Consider the following 17,594-nt stretch of genomic DNA (forward strand, 5'->3'; position numbering starts at 1 on the left):
TTACTGGATATTTCATTCATCTGTATCAAAATAATTGCAGAACATAGTTTTACAAAACATTTTTGTCAAGTGATTGTGCATCTGATTGCTTCACTCCAGTTTTTGCCCCTCTGATTGATCGGCATATAATTTTATCATGAAAAATATGTCTGCTCCCCCTCTATACAATATATTATTTCCCATTCCAAATATTCCGCGAACACTAGAAAACCATAGATGTTTGTGTAAAATAACAAGAAAATCTGTGGAGACTTGTGATTGGTTGCTTTGGATCGATTGACGACTGACGTCACAAAATTTGACAGATTTCTAGCTGTGTTCTGTCATTAGCGTCATTTCTAGTTTCTATATAGTAGGTATCCATTCCATTTCACACTCACTCAATAATCTCGTACTCTGTGGTATTATCTTTATCTTCAACTTCACTCATATAAGTACAACTTTAGTGGAAGCCTGTCACAGCCTACTTGCGATCACAGTATTGTGTAAATTGCTAATAGAATTTGTGAATAATTACTATTCATTAACACACAACACGCCAAAAAATGGCTGAAAATACGGAAAACATTTTTCTTTTTGTTCCAAACATCATTGGTAAGTCGATTGAAAACAATCGATCCGGTCTTTCTATTTGCGTAATTGACGAAGTTTGTTTATATTACTGTGATTATTTATATTTCAGGGTTTGGAAGAGTCATCCTTGCAATTATTTCGTTTTATTTTATGCCTACACACTGCATACTAGCGTGTGTTTGCTACGTTACCTCCGCATTACTTGATGCTATTGATGGTCATGCTGCAAGATATTTCAACCAAAGTAAGTGAGCTTATATGGCATCGTAATTCAATTATATTACCCCGCCCTCTTATCAAACAGATAAAGTATAATAAAACTGATAAGTAGCTACATGTTAGCAGAGTCATAATAATTATACAAGTGGTAGTTTTTGCCTTTTTTCACAGAAGAGAAATAATATTTTGTATTAATTTTATTTTGCAGGGCTATCAACTATTGATAGCTTATTTAGATTTACCCAAAAAAATCAATAAGGTACTTTTGATATCAATTATAAAGAATGCATGGTTACCACCTGAATAAATATTGACTACCACAGGAGCTGGTAATCCAACAAACTTTTTCATACTTATGCTGACATTTTATCCATCAGATAAGTTATCGGGCACTTATCTTGCAGTTGAAGCCCTAAATGCTTCTTGTCAACCTCTTACCACAAAATTATATATTTTTCAGGCACAAAGTTTGGTGCAATCTTGGACCAGCTGACTGACCGTGCTGGAACAGCATGTCTCATGATGACTCTTGCAACTTTTTATCCCCAGTACACCTTCTGGTTCCAAATATCTATGGCCATAGATATAACTTGCCATTGGCTGTACCTTCACACTGTAACCCTTCAAGGAAAAGCTTCTCACAAGTTCATAGATATGTCAGAGAACCCTATAATGCGTATTTATTATACCAATAAGATGGTGCTGTTCTGGATGTGTGCTGGCAATGAAGCATTCTATGCTGCTCTCTATGTCATGTACTTCTACAGTGGACCTACTGGTAATGTATTATTTTGTTTGTTGATGCTATAAACCAATTATCTGTTAGCATATTTTTAGGGGATAGAAAGAAACCCCCACCCAAGATCAAATGTTACCTTCTACAAAGAAAATAAATATTTCAATCAAATTTTTATATAATGCATTTATGGTCTCTTTTCAATGAAAAAGCATGAGGCTTGCAACTGTATATAGCTGTTTATCACATGTATCATGTATTTATTAAGAGATCCGTTATAAATAAATAAATAAAGAAATTTAAATCTGTTTTGTAATATATTTTCAGTTTTGGGAGTTGGCTTGTACAAACTGATTGTCCTCATCACAGCACCTGTGGCTATAGTGAAGGCTGCTATTTCAGTCCTTCAAGGAGTGGTTGGAGCTATGAACTTGGCCACCATTGATATCAACGAGAGGGCTGCACTTGCTGAAAAACAAAAGAACTAAGTAGACTTCTAAAGACTCCTAAAATTATCATCACCAACCCTAGAACAAACCTAAATTATTATAATGTAAAAGAAAGCGTCTATTTTGATAAGTAATAACTTTTAAATGCAATAAACTTATTTGTCATAAATAACACACATATATAAAGTACATGTAATAAAATAGCTACATGAAACTAGTCAAATTGCATTATGCAATAACTTGGTAGTACAAGTGTAACTTGCTTTTGACCTTTGTTAATTATTTTAATGAATTACCAAAGTTATTTATTATAAAAACAATACTTTGCTGTAGTAGCTGTTTTAGAAGTTGTTGATAACCTGTTCTGTTGTTAACATGACGCATTTTTTGCGAATCTCCAAAATGCGAATATTTAGAATTCATTATAATGATCAACTTTTGAAAATCATTAAGTTACTTTTTTAAGTGTAAGTGATGTCAAGTTCCAAATAAAATTAGGATACCTCTGATTATAATTTATAATAGGTATATAAGAACTGGCTGTAAAATTTGTTCATGAATAACTATTTATTTAGGCTTAACAGATATTTATAAATGTATATGGAACATCATACATGATTGAAAAGATAAATGCTATTACCTAATTTATGGGGTTTAGTCTTTGTAATACAAGATAGAAGATAAATAACTCTATTTCTATATTTACCATTGATATATTTTTTGCATTTAATGCTTTTTAGTTGTACTGGGTATTAACATTCCATTCTCTAAAAAAATACGACCCTTATGTAGTAAACTGCAAACTTGCAGTGTCATGAATTCGCATCTAGCGCGTGTACAATGACTGTGTGTTGCACTAAACAACTAGTGATGAATTAAAAGAGTGCCAAGACTTCCATATAACAAGAAGATGGTCTCCCACAGGTCAATTTTTAATACTTCGACTTTGCACTAATTTATATTAACCTATTTAGAAATCATTATTTTATTATTTTTGTTGTTTATGGTTGGTATATTTTGTTATTTAGTTTTTGTATAACTATATCACGTAATATTAATGTATTTCAAAGATATTTCCAAAAGGACCCAATTGTTAGCTGTTATTACAGTGTATTCCATTCCATTTGTAAAATATTATAAGTCTTTCTGTCCCTCTTTCCTATGAACAGACAACTTCCATTAGGGTGTACAATTTTTTTTGGCAATATGTACTGTACAATATTTATGCACTAAGTAGCAATACTGCCTTCTATTTTATATTATTCATAAAATAATGTGTAAGTTTTTTTTATTTATGTATTTGACATTTCAATGGTGATAGCATTTCAAAATCGATCTCAAAATTGTACGAATTTGATAGGCTAAGCCTAATATTTATGGAGTGTATGTGTTTTTGTGTTGGCCCCTGTTGACCCTAATAAACTTTAAAAACTAAAACCAGTATTTCTTTATAAATAAAACAAACAGGATATTTTATTAGTATGTATTTATTAAAAGATATTTAATATAATGGCTAGCTGTAAAGCCTGCTTTGAAATTAAAAGCTTTAAATTAATAAGTTTCAAAACAAATGTCGTTTTTAATTAAAGCAACAGATACTTATAAAGAAAGAAATGCTTCTGCAAGTGACAGTAATACTATAGAATATTATTTTATGAACAAGTGTGAGAAAACTATAACATTCATGAAATTAAGAATAATTATTTTAGTTTAAATGTGTGACATGTTATATTTTTTAGTTTTATCCTTTCAAACTGCTCATGCCTGCTCTCATAATCTCGTCAACAAGAAGGAGGTTGCTGGCGATTACTGAACATGAGTTAAGGATTTGCTTCTTAACAACATAATTGTCAATAATACCCAAGTCAGTAGGTTTGATAGCTTCACCAGTACTCAAATCAAGACCAATAGGATCAGGGCTTAGACGTGATTCTTCTTGCAATTTAACAATCGTGTCTTGAGCATCATAACCAGAGTTAACAGCTAGTATTTTAGGAATAACCAATAAAGCTTCAGCATAAGCCTGAATACCAAGGCGAGCTTTTCCCTTTACTGTGTCTTTGTATTTCAACAGTTCCGTGTTGGCCTTGATCTCGAAGGCGCCAGCGCCGGGTATCACGCACTTATCCTCAATGGCATTGTTAATAGCTCTAAGACCATCGCGAACTGCGTCCTTGATTTGGGCGAGTGTGTGCTTGTTTGGTCCTTTGATGAGTATGGTAACAGATTGAGGGTTCTTGCACTGTTCAACAAAAGTATACTTGTCTTCTCCAAGAATATGTTCATACACTAGACCAGCGAAACCAAGGGAGTCTTCAGACAAGTCGTCAACTGAATTCATGGCAGTGCCGCCGCAAGCCAAAGCCAGACGTTCCATATTACGCCTCTTCGCTCTGCGTAAACCCATGATACCTTCTTTGGCAAAAGCGTCAAGGGAAAGAGGGTCAATACCCTTCTGATTGATAACGACGAAGTTCTTGTCGGTTCCATCACACAACTTCTTCTTTAGGGCAATGATCTACAAAGAGAATAAAATATGATGTAAATTCAAAGATTATTAAATTCTTATTAAATGCATGTCAAAGAATTTTACTATGTTTATACATAAAGCTCTATAGTAGTAGAGTTTCAAATATATTTCTTTGATCAAACAATCATGCTGGATGATACTAAATTTAAAAAAAAATTAAAATCTGTCCTATGCTTTTGCTTAGAATATTTGAATTGAGTTCCTATTTATATTTGAAAGACCTTTAACTAGATACTGGAACAATAAACCTACCTTCTTCACTCTCTGGTCAATGAAGTCTCTTTCAGCTGCAACCAATTTTTCTCTATCCTCAGCTGATTTGTAGAAGAAGCCAGAGTTTACTTCAGTCTTCTCATACTCAAGAGAGATGTTGCATGTGAGGATGTAGGCATTTTCCACACGCTTAGGCATGTCAGGGTGACGAGTGCCGTGGTCCAGAACCAAACCTGTAAAAATGTAAAAAAAATAAAAAATTTATGTATAAAATGTAAACATTGTAAGCAGAACAGTGTGGGTCAAGTTAAGCCAATCAAGGACACCATTATCATTACTTGTTAAATTATAAGCCAATTTGTACATACCCTTGACAAGTGTAGTTTCAGTGGCAGTCTTGTGCTGCATCTCCATGATCTCTACCATGTGCAAGTCCACAGACTTGTTAGGTGTACGCACGGTGAGAACAGCATCAACACAAGCATCGGTCAACACTTCAGCTAAGCTGGGGTGAACCTGGAACATCACAATTGGGTAATTTATGAATTTAATGCAATTTAATATTCATTCAGTCTGCCTGGGACCACGGCGAGTGCAACCTGCGCCGAAACGTTAGGCATTTTAAGGTAAAATGCGTGTTCGCGTTAATTCCCGTATTCTATTATACATTAAACATGCAACGCGAGAGTTTAAAAGTTATGAATTTAATATTATTTTACTTAGGGTTAGGGTGCTGTTCTACAGCAACTGATGGTTGATAATTAAATAGACTTTGAGAATGACAAATTAATCTAACTATTTAAAGTAACACGTTTAACTGCACGTTTGGCGCAGTGGTTTAAGCGGTCACCTCGCCGCATCAACCGTATCGCCGCGTGTGGTGGGTTCGAATCCTACCCGGGACAAATCTTTGTGTGATGAGCATGAGTATTTGTTCTGAGCCTGGTTGTCAATTTATCTATATAAGTATGTATTTAGAAGTATATAAGTATGTTTATCAGTTATTTGGTTACCATAGTACAAGCTCTGCTTAGTTTGGAATCAAATGACCGTGTGTGAGTTGTCCAACAATATTTATATTTATATTTATTAACAGTTGTGATATTGATGATTGAATATTGTAAGCATGCTTGAAATCACCCTTTGAGTGATAAAGCCTTATACTGTTTTACCATAATCTTTGCTTTTTCTTTGTTATTTACATATTACAAAATTCTAAACTGCCAACTCGAACCGCAGCCCACCTATTTAACGAGTGACTCATACATTAGAAATTCAAATTAATACTATTAAGAGTGCATACCTTAGTCTTCAATGAAGTACGTGAAACATCAAGTAAGTCCTCTCTCTTCACTTCAATAGGAATCTTTATAGAGTCCAGAACTTCTAAGGCTTTAGCACGAGCTACATCAAATCCTTCTGTAAGAATCCTAGGATGCAACCCTGAAAATAAAAACAAGCAAACAATATTTTTAATAAAAAGAAACCAAATAAATATATTGTCAGATAGTTTTCTCACTTGTTATGTGCAACACTTACCTTCACTGATATAAATATCAGCTTGTTTGAGGAGCTCTCCAATGAGCAACACAGTAGAAGTAGTTCCATCACCAGTGGCATCATCCTGTGCCGTAGATGCGCGTGCAATCAGCGATGCAGTTGGGTGTTGAATTTGCATCTCATGAAGTAATACATTGCCGTCTTTTGTAATCTTGATATCGCCAGCACCAGAAACCAACCTACAAAATAAAAGTATTTACTCATCAGTTGGACAGCATTGTTCACAAATTTTCTGTTGTTGGTATTAATCAATTTACAATTTATTATAAAAAAGAAACATAGGTAAACACAAACAAATGACAGCAAAATTATCTCTCGTTAACAAGAGTAAGTATTCGACCAGATTATCGAAAGTAATCTCAATTAGACTACATGAAACTAAAAAAATATTTGTAGAATGTGACTTTATATTCATAGTTTTCCCAGTATATCTGCTCCATAGAAGAACTGACATAAAATTATAATGAAAATAAAGCAATAACTGCACAATCAGTTTCGGTCAAATTTATCTGTGTGATACGGACTGTCATGAACTCATGACCAAGATCATATGATTTCAAAGTTGAAAAAATCAGGACTATCCTGTGGATATGTTACTTGAAGTGAATTAAAATGAATCTGTACATCTGAAAATAACAGGTTTAGATACTTTTGATGTTGCTTAAAAGTAAAATTGAATAAATAATTACATTTTCATTGTCCCTTTGGGGCCGAGGTTAGTTTTCATCACATCTTGAATTCCCTTAGCTGCAGAGATATTCACGGCCAGAGCTTGAGATGCTCTTGCTAATTCAGCTTTAGGGTTAAGCAAACTAATTGCGGCCATTTCTGTAGTTTATTTCACTATAAACGACGGTATTAAACACGCGGCTTACTGCTGACAGATAAACTGCAAAGAGAGCGCAACAAGAAGACAAGAACAAGATTGGAAATGGACGGACCACAAACAAAGAAGAACTAAATAAACTTGAGACCGGTAAAGCGATTGTCTATTCAAGTCTATTGACGACCGATGGGATTGAGTAATGTAATTAATAATTAAATTAAGTACACAAATTCGTTAAAAAGTTTTACGCAAAAATTAAACGATATAATCTTTTTTTGAGTCTAAATTTTGAAACCCATTTTATGTACCTATTAAATTGCTTGTAGATTATTGTAAAAAAAAAAAAATTGTAGTTTTGACGTTTGATTAGATTAGTCAAAATCGGATAGCGCCGGAACGTAACTGTCAGGGATCATCTGTCAGTGTTTGCCAGTTCTTGCAATCCGCATATGTGGTATAAAAATAAAGTTCTATTTTAGTTCGTATTATATTTGAGATGAACTCACCAGACTGTGCTAGAACAATCGTTGAATCTGAGTATATAAGTGCTGTCAGCGTGCTACTTACCTGTATCTTTGAAGTATAAACGACGCTACAATGGGTGTTCATAGCGAGGAAGCAGAGACGTACAAAAATAAAGGAAACGAAGCTTTTAAGTCAGAAAAATATGAAGAAGCCATATCACTTTACAGCAAGGCTATAGATCTCGCTGAACAAGACAGCCGAGACTTAGCTACATATCTAAAAAATCGCGCTGCGGCTTATCTCAAGACGAAGGAATACGATAAAGTGATAAAAGACTGCGATGAAGCCTTACGAATTGTACCGGAGGATCCTAAGGCCTTGTTTCGTCGCTCTCAAGCCTTGGAAAGCTTAGAGAGGTTTGAAGAAGCCTACAGAGATGCAAAAACAATATTTACTGTAGATCCATCTAACAAGGCAGTTCAACCAATACTGTCACGACTTCATGCCGTCGTCCAGGAGAGAGCAAGGCAGAGTGCACAGACCAGTAACAAGGTGGAGCAGATGTTTAAGTTAGCTTTTGAACTACGTGAAGACACAGAAAAACGAGAAAAAGCAATGTCCAATTTGTTAGTTTTAGCAAAAGAGTCTGCCGGTGCTGATATTATGTTAAAAAATGGTGTTGTGCATAAAATTCAACAATTGCTTAAAGTAGAGAAAAATCCTGAAATTTATGTGAATGCTGTTCGGTGCATTAGCCAACTTTGTAAGAGAAGTGTTGACAGAACAAAAGCAATTTTAAAGATTGTGGGCATACCCTGGGTATTAGAGATCATAGATAGTGATAATGAAGAGAGAGTAAATGCTGCACAGTATTGTTTACAAGTTATTTTAAACACATTCTCAGGAATGGATACAAAAAAAGACTCAAAACCAGATGCTAAATTATGTGAAGATTATAAAAGTGAAATAGATACACTGCTCACATGTTTAACATACTCTATAACTAACAGAGTAATCAGTGGACTTGCAAGAGATGCCATAATGGAACTTGTAATGAGGAATTGTCATTATAGTGCCATTAACTGGGCTGAAAGATTTGTGGAAATTAAGGGTCTACAGAGGTTACTTGAAGTGTGTAGTGAACTTGAAGAGTACAAATATGAATCAGCCATGACCATCACACCTTCATCAAGAACAATAGCAGCTGCCTGTCTAGCAAAAATTTATGAAAACATGTATTATGATGAAGCTAGAGAACGCTTCAACAGCCAAGTTGATGAATTTGTCAAAGACAAACTGATGTGCCCTGACTTGGAGTCAAAAGTGAGAGTAACAGTTGCAATCACTTCTTTGCTCAGAGGTCCCCTTGATGTTGGCAATTATGTCATATCAAAAGAAGGCATTATTGAGATGATATTAGTTATGGCTCAGACAGAAGATACGCTTCAACAAAAAGTTGCTTGTGAGTGCTTGGTTGCTGCTGCTTCGAAAAAAGATAAAGCTAGAACTATCATTAATAAAGGTGTTGACATCTTAAAAAAACTGTACCAGTGCAAAGATGATGCTGTAAGAGTGAGAGCATTAGTTGGTCTCTGTAAGGTTGGCAGTTTTGGTGGTGATGATGCATCTGTTCGACCATTTGCTGATGGTTCAACTAAAAAACTGGCTGAGGCTTGCAAGAAGTTTTTGGTAAATCCTGCTAAAGAAAATGACGTCAGGAAATGGGCTGCTGAAGGTCTCTCTTACTTAACTTTGGATGCTGATGTAAAGGAAAAACTAGTAGAAGATAAACCTGCTCTACAGGCCCTCATAGAATTAGCTAAAACTGGAGACCAATCTTGTCTTTATGGTGTTGTAACAACATTGGTTAATTTATGCAATGCTTATGAAAAACAAGAACTAATGCCTGAAATGATGGAGCTCGCCAAGTTTGCCAAACATCATATACCAGAACAACATGAATTGGATGATCCAGATTTTGTTAACAAAAGAATAACAGTATTAGCTAAAGCTGGTGTAACTTCGGGTCTGGTTGCTTTGGCCAAGACAGAGAGTGATAATTCAAGAGAGTTAATTGCAAGGGTATTCAATGCTATCTGTGGCTTACCAGAACTTCGTGGAATTGTAGTACAACAAGGTGGAGCAAAGGTATTGATTCCTATGTCACTGGAAGGTACTAACAATGGTAAGAAACAAGCAGCACAAGCCTTGGCTCGTATTGGTATTACGATTAATCCTGAGGTTGCTTTCCCTGGTCAGCGTAATTTAGAAGTTGTAAGACCACTGTTGGCGTTATTACATCCTGATTGCAATGCTTTGGAAAACTTTGAAGCATTGATGGCTCTATGCAATTTGGCTGGAATGAATGAATCTACTAGAAATAGAATTTTAAAAGAGGGAGGGCTGGCGAAAATAGAACACTATTTGTATGAAGACCATGAAATGTTGCTGAGAGCTGCAACACAATGTATTTGTAATTTGTTACAATCTGAAGAAGTTATCAAAACCTACGAAGGCAACAATGATAAAACGAAATTTTTGTACCTCCTATGCCAAGAAGAAGATATTGATACAGTTATGGCAGCATCTGGTGCTTTATGCATATTAACATCTGCAAGTAAAACATGTTGTAGAAAATTATTGGATGTCCAGGTGTGGCCTGAAACTCTTAGATGCCTATTGGCCAATCCCAACAAAGAAGTTCAATATAGAGGCACATACATGTTGTATAACATCATTTCTGGGGATAAAGATATAGCTGCGAAAATATTTGAAACCGATATAATGGAAATTTTAATGGCGTTAACCAAATTAGATGATCCAGAGCAGAAGAGAACTATAGAAAATGCACAAAAGTGTTTGAATGCTGCTGAAGATATGGGGGTCATAAGAAAGCCTGATGAAGGACATGTAATAGATCCATTTAAGGAATCAGAAATCCAAGAAGTTGATGAAGAAGAAGATTAATTAATACTTAAATAGTAATACAAAAATTAAATCTTAATTTAGTCTATTGATTTATAAGTTAATTGTTTTTTTACGTTTATTTAAATAACTCCTGTTTGAATTTGTGCTGTATTCATTTTTATTAATAAATATTTTATATCTTAAATTTCTATATATTTTTTTTGCTATGCCCATTATTCTATGGTAAACAATTAGTAAATTTAAATGTGTAACATGACTCATACTCAGCAATACATTATATTTGACACTTGGATTCAAATATTTATATTATACCGCTTGTAACGTGTTAAAGACAGCCTAGACGGCATCGTCGCCAGTTCTATAGATACCTACCTACTTTAATTTATTTACGAGTTAGTAAAATTAATGGGAAAAGGGGGCAGGTAATAAACTGTCGTGATTTCTCTGCCTAAGCTTACTGATATCTATTGAGAAGCTGCTAACGACTTAACAGCTACCTTGCCCTATTTATGACACAGATGTATATGAGTCTAACAGTAAATCGAAGAAATCATTAAAAAAAATTTAGTATCGCCTTCTCGCTCCCGCGCGATTTGAAGATCATAGAGTAAACCGGAAGTATGAGATGATGCTATTCCGGTCGGCGCACGGTCTTTCTAAACCTATCAAAGATGGCAACATCTTTCTGGATTTTATATCAGATAAACATAAACATGATCCAGCTCTTCCTGATTGAAGCGACCTGTTTGATTAACTTTACTATATCCTACGCACTAGTTGCGGCAAGTTAATAAATTATGCTAATTAAACTTTAGCACTTCAGTACTCAAAAAATCTACCTACTACAGGTAAATCTTTTGGAAATTAAAACGAAAAGTACACTCATTTAAACAGGATGATTAAAAATATATATTATCAATATTTTGTGACTTGAAAGTTAACTATATAAAAAATATATATTTCTTTTCATGGTAGGTACCGCGTCCTTCCCCCACCGAAATCCCTCCCTTTCCCACCATTTTTATATAAAGGGTTTTTTATAAGGTCGAGATGCCGCCATTTTCTACATAATCTTTATTTGTACGAAAATAACGGATCTCATGATTTCTTGAATTAAACTGTGACACTTTTCTTTTTACTTTTGTATTATTAGCTTCATCATTTGAGAAACTAAACACCATAAAACAAATTTTAATAATATTACGGTCTCCATTTTAGTTCGGAATTTGACATTAAAAAAACCTTTTGAAATGACAGCTTGATTTGGTTTGGTTTCCGCTACTGTGCTGTTGTGCTATTTTTTGGTTTTCGATACGAAAATTATAAGAAAATGTCGATTTCTACTGCTACAGGTATATATCCAATGATTGTTTATATGTTTTCATAGAAATCAGCTATAATATTGACGTGTTTACCATCAAACCTGGTGGAGTTGTTTTTTCGGAGAAATGCCATGGAATCCCATATGGCGGTCCATACTCCACATGATTTAATGACGCTATTTGATAAATAATATTGTTCCTTCTTGATATGATTACAATAGTGCTTCGTTTATCATTTAAAACAGCAGGGTAAAGTTGTTGAAGATTACATTAGGATTACTACGATTTACTGGTCTTTCTGGCGTCCTCGTAATTGCCGGACGCTCACAAGTGGCAATAGGAGTTAAGTTTTAGTTATGTCATAGTTCTATTAGTTAAATATCAGGGTTATCATTCTCTTTTTATTCCATACATTCTAAGTGCAATAGCTTGTGCTAGGGAGGTCAACTACTCATTGAAATGAAGATCTCTATTTATTTACCTACGTGATCAACTTTTTCAGATGAACGAACGGAAGGTGACGATGATACATCACAAGGCAGTCAACCAAAGGATGAAAGCAGTGACTCTGAAAATGAGAATGAGCCCCAAAGCCAAAATGGTGGCTCTCCAGTACCTGAGGTTCATGAGATTACAAGTGACGACGACGAAGACTGTGTGGTGACTAATGATGATGATGATTCATCAAATTCAAGTACAGACAGTAATGACAGTTCTGATGAATCACAAAATGGCAATAAAGACATGGACAATAAAAAGATAGAAGAGCAGCAGCTTGAGAATGGAGCTGATGAATCTGATGTGGAAGAAGTGTCAATGGAAGACCCTCTGAATGAAGCCCCTGTCAAGAACAAACCTATAGTTATCAGTGATACAAAAAGTTTGGCAGACTTAGCCACAAAGCAGTCTAAGCCAAATGGTGAACAAAGTAGTGAGCCAACTGTTGTTATAATTGATACTAACTCTATATTATCTGGTAAAGCTCAAAAACCAGCTCCAGCTAAACCTACAACTACCAGTGCTCTTGATGCCCATAACCTGTGCCAGAGCATTGCCGCTCGTGGCACCACAATTACACCTGTAAGTGTTAAAACTGCCGCTAGCAGCAGCAACCCCCCAGCAGCACCACAGCCTAACATCCTGCCATCACTCACAGATGACATGTTTGTAGTTGAAGCACCATCATTTATTGTCCCTTATGTATATGAGAAGCCTTCAGTAAAGCCTTTCAGGGAATTTGTTGACAAATTAGGCAAGGAACTAGAAGAGCTGAAAATTAAGGAGGAACAAGAAAAAATCGAAAAGGAAAAGTTAGAAAAAGAAAAGAAAGAACAAGAGAGAAAGGAAAAGATAGAAAGAGGTGAACTTGTGGAAGATGAAGACTCTAGTGAAAAAGAAGCAAAGACTGCTGAAGAGACAGCTAAGGAACAGAAAGCTCTTAAAAAACAACAAAAGAGGCGGAAGCATGAGGAAGATGATGATTCTTGGGATGGTGAGTCATCCTCTGGATCTGATGATGTCAGTGATGAAGATGCTGTTCTTATTAAAGAGAGAGATGATTCCATTGACCCTATTAGCCTAATTGCTAAAAGTCTAAGTGGTGGGAAATCAGACACTTATTTTGATTGCTCTCTTGGGCAATTTTTCATAAACATTGGACTTAACTTAGTTCAGGAATATGTTCAAACAGATTTATTGAAGCACCAGAATCGTAAATTGTATAAGGAAAAGAAATCTGGACGAAGTACAAAGGCTACTGAGGCAGCCATAGCCTCACTTACCCAAAACTTAGATTTCAGTAAGAAAACAAATTCACCTTTTGCTCTTATACAGAAAAGATGCGAATTTTGTAGCTTTAAGACAGAGTCTATGCTAGTTATGGCTCACCACTTAGAAGCCCCACATATGAGAAACAATATCTACAAATGTAACTCATGTGAGTTTGAAATCCGGAGCCCACATGATATTTTATTCCACATGGAAGCAGAACACAATATCAGAGGTAGACTGGAGAGAGCACCTGCATATCAACAATGTGCAAATTGTCACTTTGAAGATAATAGTAAAACTAAACTAGCACGGCATTTAATTGCATGTGCCAAGAAATTCAAGCCAGATCTTAACTTAGCGCCTCCATTAGAGTGGGAGCCTCCAGCAAAGATACCAAAATTAACACGAGCTCGCAATAATATGGTTGGACCATACCAGACCAACTTTAATAGGACTCAAATGAATATGAACAATTTGAGTCGGCCCCAATTAAATATTACAAATGTAATGCCTAATATACCAGTACTTGGCCGACCTCGGGGTCGCCCCCCAATAACTGGACCCCCACGCGCGACTCCTGTTTCAGGCTTGCCAATTATTCGCAGTGGGGTTATGATTATGCACAATACTCCCCCTGTTGGCACCACAATAGCAAATTATCCTATGATACAAAATAATCAAAGCAACAATGCTACTCCCAAGATATCAATCACTCCACTCCCACGGGCACCTCAGCCATCATCTTCACAAGCATCACAGAATTCCAAGGCTACTTTTGTTATCTGCGAAATTTGCGATGGCTATATAAAAGACCTAGAACAGCTGAGAAATCACATGCAGTGGATACACAAAGTTAAGATTCACCCTAAGATGATTTACAACAGGCCACCATTAAATTGCCAAAAATGTCAGTTTAGATTTTTCACTGATCAGGGACTTGAGAGGCACCTTCTTGGCTCCCATGGTTTGGTGACAAGTTCTATGCAAGAGGCAGCTAATAAGGGCAAAGATGCTGGCAGGTGTCCCGTGTGTGGTAGGGTGTATCAGTGGAAGCTACTGAATCATGTTTCAAGGGACCATAATATGACATTGAAACCAGCACACCTCTCCTACAAGTGTACAGTGTGCACCGCCACATTTGGCATGTACAAACAGTTTGAGAATCATGTATACTCAGCTCATAGTGTCGTGGCTAAGCGAGTCATGGACAAGAGCAAGGCTCCTGCTCAAGCAGCCAAAGTCCCTGACTCAGACCCACTGCTGAAACCACTTAAAATCAATGATGAGATTACTATCATACCGCAACCTGCAAAATCGACTGTTACTATTACTGCTAAGGGTAAATAACATTGATGTTGAGGGAGTGTGCAGACTGTACTGGCACCGTAGAGATAATTCCGCTTTATCAGTGATGCACATCCATGGTTTCAAGCAGTATTGTGTAAATAAACTTAAAATGTATTAATCTTATTTAAAATATTACTGAAGAACCAGAGGTATGGTGATAAATAGCCAATGAATACACTATGGATAGTATTTTTGACAAAATGTTATCAGTTGTAAATTCAATGTATAAAACTTGCAAATGTACCAATCTATATTGAATAGCAATTTCTATGTTGGCAATATAGTAAAGCTTTTCCCACTGTTACAATTATAGTGGTTTTAGCAGTGATTATTTAACTGTCACAAAATATACAAAACACTTGATAAAAAATATTGATCTGTATCTCCTTGCTGTAAAATAGATCATTTGTTAGAATAAAGTGAAATAAATGCAAACTTACAATGTAACTTTAATTATAATATTATGCTCCAGTATTTATTTATTTCAGTCTCGTATTATTCTGATTGTAGCATACTGTCAGCTTCTAGAATAATTCATAGGTGATATAAGTTTACAGAAATATTGTAAAAAAAAATAATTCACGTAGATACTTTCCATTATGAGTGTATAATATTAAATCAATGTACGATTATAACATTTAGCTAAGTTTAGGATATAAATGGTAGGAACTAAATTGTAATTAAGTGAAATATTGAGTCAAAAAACCCATTACCTTGATATACTACAAACAGTGTTATTGGATACTAGCGGAACCATTACTACCAACGGTCTTATTTATTTCTGATCTCAGGTCAACAAGATATAATGTTGATTGGGTAAAAGTTTACTGAATTGTTAATGTACTTATAGAACTGAAAATGATGTATTTTTTTTATTTAATAAAAAGACCACTGTAATTGCTTATAGGTTTTTATTTTATGCAGACTAACTTGAAATAAAACCTAAAATGGACGTGAATAAAACAAAAGCGCTGTGTACATTAATATACTTACTTAGATATGCTTAAGGTAAGAAAACAGTAGTAGAGCAAGAAATTTATAAAAATGGTTTGTTTACTGTACACGCTTATCTTCGTATCTACGGGTCGGTTTTAAATGAAACTTGTAACTTTCACTCGTGAGTTTGGGCAAATATAGGCTTTAGTCATTTTGAGAACACATTCGATTCAAAACCACAATAGATCAGGTAGCTAATATAAGGAGTATAAAACCGGCGTTATAAAAAAATGTCTTATAAAATCTATTTCTGTTAGGACTGCCTCCGGATCACTAGGAAGTCAAGAACAATATCTTATATCATATGTCGGCTTGCTTGTCATATGACTTGCAGACTTAATAAAATAGGACTTCTTAAGGTAAGGCCATGGGCCCCCTTACACTCGCACGCTAGGATACTGTGCGTCAGGAGAATTGAATTCGTAGATGAATGATATAGGTACGTTCATATCTCATGTGGAAATCAAAACACTTTTATTCTCAAGTCTACTAGTTGCAAAAAACCATCTATATTTAATAAAGTAAGTGGTTGACGTAGTACCTAGTAATTCTACAAAAAGTCTTCGCTGAGAAAGTACCTATTAAGTTAGTAGGTACATTAAGAACGAGAACGCTAGACTTAAAAAACCTAATAACACTGCAAGGCATCAAAATATAAGTACATAAAAGAAATTAATCGATCGAGGGTCGGTAGGGATCGGTGCTTCGGGGGAATGAATAGTGCCGGGGGACCGACAGGTAGATACTTAGTCTGCGTGTGTGTAGTCGCCGCGCAACGTTCACGAGTTGACGACACGTGGATATGTATTGGAACGTTGTGGAATGGTTTTTATTTGTAGTAAGGGCTACTCCTATGAGGTCGTTACTACTTTAAAAAAGGTTAACTCTATGTCGTAAGTCGGATAGAATATAAAAAAAATACCAAACACGATTTTTCTCGTCAATATGCAGAATTAGTCTACCTACTTAGGAAAACAATAAGTCTAGTTTAGCGCCCGCCTGACTGCTTAACATGTATTCTTGAAAATTTAAACAAACAACTAAAGCTATAGTTTTAATTTACTTTGTGTAAAACAGACACAAAAAAATAGAGCTTGAAGCGAAGCTAGATAGACACGTTTCCACAACCTAAGGGTGTGTTTCCACTGACACAGTGCTGAGTGGAGCGTGAATAAAATTGATCAATCACAGAGCACGAAATCTTTATTCAGCGCGAGTGGAAACAGGTTCTTCTTGAAAATGCACCCTATAATCGCAGGTTCTAGCTAGCAATATCTTGCGCAAAGGATTTGACTGCTTCTCACGCAATTTTCGAGTATCAGGCGCCTTCTTGGTTTTTTAAACTGAGCTCAACAATAAGCCCTCTATATTAGGTGCCTGACTATATTTCTGCGCTAGTTAGATACGATACAAAATCAGTAACTTGGTGCTATGTGTTATGCGGCTATAACGCCGGAGCAAGTTTAATTTAATAACGGATGCATCGTCGTCCCCGTCGCTTCTAACGGTGCAGTATCAGTAGAAGTGGGCAAATCGGTATTCGGCAACGAATACAACAGGGTTATCGAACTTTCAAACTTTTTTGGAACTATGTATGGTACCTAAGAAAGTTTTCTATTCTCAAACATTCTTCATTACATATTCTGTGACATAGCAATGC

The 17,594-nt window shown here is 35.5% G+C and overlaps 4 protein-coding genes across 4 annotated transcripts; 3 read left to right on the top strand and 1 right to left on the bottom strand.

Moving 5' to 3' along the window:
• The first annotated feature begins 370 nt into the window (after positions 1-370).
• Pis (phosphatidylinositol synthase) lies at positions 371-3,414 on the top strand. Its single transcript, XM_076127274.1, has 4 exons — positions 371-594; positions 683-817; positions 1,253-1,570; positions 1,856-3,414. The coding sequence occupies exons 1-4, from the start codon at positions 546-548 to the stop codon at positions 2,014-2,016; spliced, it is 663 nt and encodes a 220-aa protein (XP_075983389.1). The 5' UTR covers positions 371-545; the 3' UTR covers positions 2,017-3,414.
• Positions 3,415-3,446: 32 nt separating this feature from the next.
• CCT6 (chaperonin containing TCP1 subunit 6) lies at positions 3,447-7,232 on the bottom strand. The gene is made up of 6 exons (XM_076127273.1): positions 6,970-7,232; positions 6,260-6,459; positions 6,024-6,163; positions 5,089-5,236; positions 4,760-4,953; positions 3,447-4,495 (listed from the first exon to the last, which is right to left on the bottom strand). Exons 1-6 carry the CDS (start codon positions 7,104-7,106, stop codon positions 3,719-3,721), a joined length of 1,596 nt encoding a protein of 531 aa, XP_075983388.1. The 5' UTR covers positions 7,107-7,232; the 3' UTR covers positions 3,447-3,718.
• A 270-nt stretch (positions 7,233-7,502) lies between these two features.
• Positions 7,503-10,683, top strand: unc-45 (unc-45 myosin chaperone). Its single transcript, XM_076127429.1, has one exon. The coding sequence runs from the start codon at positions 7,704-7,706 to the stop codon at positions 10,536-10,538; it is 2,835 nt and encodes a 944-aa protein (XP_075983544.1). The 5' UTR covers positions 7,503-7,703; the 3' UTR covers positions 10,539-10,683.
• An 891-nt stretch (positions 10,684-11,574) lies between these two features.
• LOC142981446 (uncharacterized) lies at positions 11,575-15,840 on the top strand. The gene is made up of 2 exons (XM_076127376.1): positions 11,575-11,851; positions 12,324-15,840. Exons 1-2 carry the CDS (start codon positions 11,830-11,832, stop codon positions 14,936-14,938), a joined length of 2,637 nt encoding a protein of 878 aa, XP_075983491.1. The 5' UTR covers positions 11,575-11,829; the 3' UTR covers positions 14,939-15,840.
• Positions 15,841-17,594: the final 1,754 nt, after the last annotated feature.

This window comes from Anticarsia gemmatalis, chromosome 20, assembly GCF_050436995.1.
Source record: "Anticarsia gemmatalis isolate Benzon Research Colony breed Stoneville strain chromosome 20, ilAntGemm2 primary, whole genome shotgun sequence".
In the NCBI taxonomy this organism is placed as follows: domain Eukaryota; kingdom Metazoa; phylum Arthropoda; class Insecta; order Lepidoptera; family Erebidae; genus Anticarsia; species Anticarsia gemmatalis.